Genomic DNA, 6,000 nt, shown 5'->3' with positions numbered 1-6,000 from the left:
GGGCTCTGTCCGCGCGCAGTGCCGAGCGGACAGTGAAGTGGGGATCCAGCAAAGCCCCACTGCCTTGGCCACGGCCCCCTCGGGGCTCCCTCTGGGTGTCCACTTACCCGTGGTGTGTGCTGTGTCTCACTGATTTCAGGCACGGCCCGTAAGCAGAGCTCCGGCCGCCGCTCCCACTTGGTGCGTCCTGCCGCAGCGAGAGGCATGGAGAAGGCCGCCCCCGCCGGGCGCTGATCCCCGCGCTGCGCCCGCGAGCACACGCCCCCTGCGCAGCCCTCCGCGTCCCCCGCCCCGGCCCCACCATGACCGGCTCCGCGGCCGACACTCACCGCCGCCCCCACCCCAAAGGCGCCAAAGGCACCCGGTCCCGGAGCAGCCACGCGCGGCCCGTGAGCCTCGCTACCAGCGGGGGCTCGGAGGAGGAGGACAAAGACGGCGGGGTGCTGTTTCACGTTAACAAGAGCGGCTTCCCCATCGACAGCCACACCTGGGAGCGCATGTGGCTGCACGTGGCCAAAGTGCACCCCAAGGGGGGAGAGATGGTGGGCGCCATCAGGAACGCCACCTTCTTGGCAAAGGTTAGTAGCTCCAAAGGAGGGGGTGGGCTGGACAGGGATGGGATCATTTTACCTGTACGTAGCGTAGCAAATAGAGGCAATTTCCATTTTCCTGGTCCTGCTGCAAACTCCCTTCCCGGCCTAATTCTTCCCGCCAGCTCCCACCCCCTTTGCTTAATGGAGATGTTTGTCTTGGATGTCTTAGCAATGGGAGAGAAAAGGAAGAAGGCTTACTGTCCTGGGACTGTGTGGTCGACTTGTGCCAAGGTTTCTTTGAATCTGGAGCCAAATTCTCTTATTTACTTACCCTGTGTACATCCTCCTTCTGCGAAAACTGAAGCCACCAGGTAGCACCAGTGATGCCAAGAATGCATAGACTCCCTAGGCATGGCGCCCCTCTCACCCTCTTTGGAGTCTCTTGGTCCTCCTCTGTGTTCCCCTCGAAAATGATGTATTAGACTGTGAATGAATTTACAGCCAACCAGTCCGACTTCTCATCGTGAATCATTCCTAGACTTTCTGCCAAATTTTTTTTTAAATGACAGTGACTCTCACCTCTGAAACTTGCAAAAGAGTCAACCCTCTCTTTTCTCAGCTTATCTGGGCTCTGAGAAGAAAGAAAAAAGAGTTTTAACCATGACTTAAGAGGGACTTTCCAGTACACGTGATGAATGAATCTCACAGGATAAAGAAAGAGACTCAGGAATGAAACTCTTTCTACCTTGGAGAGAAGCCAGTGCGCCAGATGAATTTGGTGGCCAAGGATAATGTTAATAAAATGGAGGGACATGGGCAGGGGTCTCTATGTGAAACATCAGAATGCAAACTCGAGGAGGAATGACGCAGAGCCTGGGGGCTGTAGCATGGCAGATGGTTTCCCGAGCACCCTGGGGACTCTGGTATGGCTGAGAAGATTCCTGGGCAGGTCTAGGAATGCCAGCCCCGAGACCTGGAAAGCCATCTGGTCGAGTCCCCAACCTGGAGCATCTGGTTACTTGAGCCTCTGAGCCTGCAGGCCAGAAAGCTGTGTGTGCCCTTGGGGAAAGTGGCAGAGCCTGTCAGCTTCCTGTGGCAGTTGGTTACAGTGTTTTATTATCCTGCTGGTCAAGGAGATCTTTCATTTTGCCCAAAGAGAATCTTGCCTGCTTTCCTGTCAGCTGTAATTACCCTTGCAGAGTCCTCCTGGAGGACTCAGAACCTGGAAACAACTCTGGTACCGATGTACAGTTCTGACTTCAGAGTTAGTCCTTATTTAAGTGAGGCTTTCTCATTTAGCACCCTCAGCACCCACCCTGCTTCTAACTGTGACTTCATCCTTCTCCTGACATTGTGGGTGGTGACCCCCTTTTCTCTATAGGAATCAGAGAATGTCAGCATTGGTAGAGATTAGTCCCTGTCTCTCAGCAAAAACCCTTCTTTTTTCTGAAGACCTCTTGGGAATGGAGGGCTCGCTACCTCACAGGGCAGCCTCCAGGCTTGGCCAGATTTTGCTTACTGGGGAACTCTTAAACTGAACAGAAGTCCGTCCCCACCCCCTCACCCCCAGTTACGTGTCATCAACAGTTCTTCTGGTCAAGAAGCAAAGGGCAGCACCCGTGCACTTCCTGTGCTACTCACAGCTCCCTTGAATGTTATGAGATGGTTCTCTTGGAGTGAGGGAAGGACTTGGAGTAAAAAATCAAGCTACCGAATCCTAATCCTGGTTGTGCTACCTCTAGCTTTGTGACCTAGTTCACTGATTTAAAAATCTCCCGCCTTCGTTTTCTCATCTATAAAATGGGAGTAGATCAGGTAGGATGTAAAGTTCTTTCCAAGTCTCGAATCCTGTGGGGTTATGACCCCTTAATCTTCAGGTTTCCGGTGATCTGTGTGATACCAGAGGGGCACTGGAGTATTCTGCATCTTCCTTTAATCATCTTTGTCCACAGGTAGTTCCTTTCATCTCTTCTTTTTTTATGCATCGTAGTTCCCAGATCAACTCACTTTCCTTGTCCTCTTTCTAGGACAATTGCTACCTTGTCATCGGTCAGTCCCGGAAAGCAAGCACAGTATGAAACACAATATTCTGAATGTTGTCTGAGCAGCTCAGAACATACACCACTACTTCCGGAGACCTGTACTTTGATACTTCCATTATTGTGGCTGAATTCTGGTTCTTAACAAAGAGTGTTCTTTCTTTTCTTTTCTTTTCTTTTTTTTTTAATATAGTGGCCAGCCGTATCATATTATACTTTCACAGTAACACTAAGGTCATATGAGAGTTTCTGCCAAGCCAGGACAACCCCACCCTGAACGTGGGCATCGGCTTTTTGAACCTAAATAAAGAATTTCACTTTTCTCTCCTATGTTGTATCCTGATGCTTGCTTCTCCATCCTCAGCCCCATTGTAGCATCTGCTCTCTCCTGTTCTGACATCCCCCAAACTCTGACCCTGCACAGGCCCTGGGATGGGACCAGCTCTTTTCTTTTTTAAAAATTTGTATTGGCATATAGTTGCTTGACAGTGTTGTGTTGTAAATCAGCTACATGTATACATATATCCCCTTTTCAGATTTCCTTCCCATTTAGGTCACCACAGAGCACTGAGCTGAGGGAATAGCTTCGAAAACTCCCACTTCCAGGAACCTCTGATTCCAAGGCTATACCTGCACTCAGCTCAGCAGAGTTTTTCCTCTGGGGCCAAGTCCTTTTCTCTTTTAATCAAATCAGTGTCTTGCTGAGGAATTTGTACAGAAGCGGGGGTAGGCGGAGTGGTGGTAGAAAAGTTGGGGAGTTTCAGGGAGATTAACCTTTTGGTGGGCTTCCCAGTTGGCTCAGCAGTAAATAACCCGCCTGTCAATGGAGGAGCTGTGGGTTCGATCCCTGAGTTGGGAAGATCCCCCGGGGAAGGAAATGGTAACATTCTCCAGTATTCTTGCCTGGGAAATCCCTTGACAGAGGAGCCTGGCAGGCTGCAGTCCACGGGGTTGCAAGAGAGTCAGACACGACTTAGTGACTAAACAACAACAAACATTTTTTGTTTTTTTGACAATTGAATATGGATTGAGAAAAGAAGTGAGGAGGGTAAAGTGTCAAAGACCTAAAAGGAGGACTGAACGACACTTCTTTGACCACAGGCATCCTGTTAGTAAGTTCCGTCCAGAGATCCAGGTGCCCCCACTGGGGAAGGGGGGACAGGTGTCACCTGCTCTGCGATCCTCCTCCTAAATGTGTGACCGCAGGTCTCTGCCCTACTGGTTACTGGCTCTGAAGTTCCAGCTGACTAGGTGAAAGCCAGGGTTTTTTAGGGATAGTGCAAGAAAGCAGCATGAGTTAGTTGGCTGATAATCAAGGTTGGGAAGGAGAGGCAGAGAAGATGGCTGGCTCAGAAAAAATCAGCTGAGCCAACTAGGAGTCAGCGCCTCCTGCGTCTTGACTGCCTGGAGCCCGACCCTCCTGGGGCAGACAAGCAGATGGATTCAGCGGGAAACATCAAGCCGTTTCTTGCAGACGCCACATATTTGTAACTCATCTTCACGTTGATCCCAAATTGGGACATAATTCACGTTTAGTGGACTGTGCTTGGCCTGCGTGAAGAAATGTGAGGGCTGTGGAGCCAGGCTTTGCTGCAGTCAGGGCTCCTCTCCTGCTGCCTGCTGGCACACACGGGCAGCTCACTTTTTCCCCGTCCTGCGTTCCAAACCATCAGTCCTCCCTTCCTGCTCAGCCTGAGGATGTGACCCCTGACCTTCACCCAGTCACCATCAGCAGATTTCTGGGGCCCAGCCTGGGCTCAAGAGTGATGTTCCGTGCTCCCCTCCAGCTTGCCAGAGAAGATTCTTCTGCCTGGAACCTGCACAGTGTATGGTACATTGCCAGGGCAGGGATGGCAAAAGGCTGTGCTTTCTCTCTGTACTTTCTTGTCAAAGACTCCTGGTGCCCGGGGCTCTCGCTGCCTCCTGGCTCCTTTCCTGGCTCCCGCTTCTTGCCACATGGTGATGTATGGGGATGACACACATTGGTGTCTGTCCACATCCTTGCTCCTTGCATGCTTCTGACAGGTCATTGTGTTTGGCAAGGATGGAGTGAAAGAGCCTGTCCGCAAAAGCTGGCCTGTGGTCTGTTTCCTGCTGCTTCTTGAACAACCGTCTTCCTGTCCACTCCCCTTCCCCGACCCCAACCATAGGCACAGTGCCTACGGTGGTAGGAGCTCTTAGAGGGGGTGGCTTAGATTTGTGCCCTCTAGATTCAGCCTTCTTCAGTTGGGATGTGGCTTGAGAAAGTTGGATGCAGTTGGCAGGAGGGACTTGACAGGGACAGGAGAAATCTAGGTTGAAGTCTCGGGTGAATCGGGGCAGGAAAATAACAGGAGAGACTCTCAGGACCCCAGTCAAGGAGGAGGAGAAAAAGAAGTGTTCCCTGGGCTTTTCATGAAAAGGCTGTACCAGTTAATTTTCCCATCGTGCCGCAGGAGAGCATCCTACCAGGACTGGGTATCCACACTTCAGGATATCTCTCTTTATTGGAGAGGCAAAAAATGATATTCTGCAGTGGCTTTAATTTTCCATTCTTAAATTGTGCACTGGCACATTTGAAAAAATGTTTATTCACTATTTGCATTTCTTTTTTTGTGAACTGTCTTTTCATGGTCATTTTAAAAATTGTGGGAACATATAATTTGCCATTTTAAGTGTACAGTTCATGTTATACTTACAATTAAGTACATGAATTACTTACATTACTTACATGTAAGTTCACATGTACTTACAATTAACTTCATGAATGAAGGATTTTAACTCATGTAATTCACATTGTTGTACCACCGTTACCACCTTCCGTCTACAGACATTTTTCTTCCTCGACTAAAACTTTGTACCCATTAAACACTGAGTTCTTATTTTTCCCTCCCTCAGCCCCTGGCAACCACACTTCTATTACTACTTGTCTCTATGAGTTTGACAGCTATAGTAACCTCATGTAAGAGAGATCATTCAGTATTTGTCCTTTGGTGACTGGATTATTTCACTTAGCATCATGTCTTTGAAGTTCTGGCTTATATAGCAAGTGTCAGAATGTCCCTTCCTTTTAAGGCTGCATAGTAATGTGTGACCTGTATACTACATTGAGTTTACCCATTATCTGTTGATGGACACTCCATCTGGGCCATTTTCTTTTTTTGAAAATATAAATGTGCCTGTTTTTATTGTAAGCTTACCTATATTACCTTCCTGACCATATACTTTAAGGAAACTGTGTTTTTTTAATTTATTTTTTTATTGAAGGATAGTTGTTTTACAGAATCTCTTTCTTTTTAAAAATATTCACTTATTTATTTCGGCTGCACCAGGTCTTAACTGTGGCATGTGGGATCTTCAGTCTTTTGTTGGGGCGTGCTGGCTCTTTAGTTCTGGCATGTGATATCTAATTCCCTGACCAGGGATGGAACCCGGGCCCCCTGCCTTGG

At 48.8% G+C, this 6,000-nt stretch overlaps 1 protein-coding gene across 2 annotated transcripts in view; it reads left to right on the top strand.

Annotated features, from left to right (window-relative positions):
* The first annotated feature begins 302 nt into the window (after window positions 1–302).
* VASH2 (vasohibin 2) overlaps window positions 303–6,000 on the top strand; it is a 37,397-nt gene continuing 31,699 nt past the window's right edge. For both annotated transcript variants that reach the window (XM_068986426.1, XM_068986425.1), the window contains exon 1: window positions 303–578. In XM_068986426.1, the coding sequence (XP_068842527.1) occupies window positions 303–578 (276 nt within the window). The remainder of the gene's footprint in view (window positions 579–6,000) is intronic.

The sequence above is a fragment of the Capricornis sumatraensis genome, chromosome 14 (assembly GCF_032405125.1).
Source record: "Capricornis sumatraensis isolate serow.1 chromosome 14, serow.2, whole genome shotgun sequence".
Taxonomy (NCBI): Eukaryota; Metazoa; Chordata; class Mammalia; order Artiodactyla; family Bovidae; genus Capricornis; species Capricornis sumatraensis.
The sequence above is the reverse complement of the archived record's forward strand: the minus strand, read 5'-3'. Positions and strand labels throughout refer to the sequence as shown.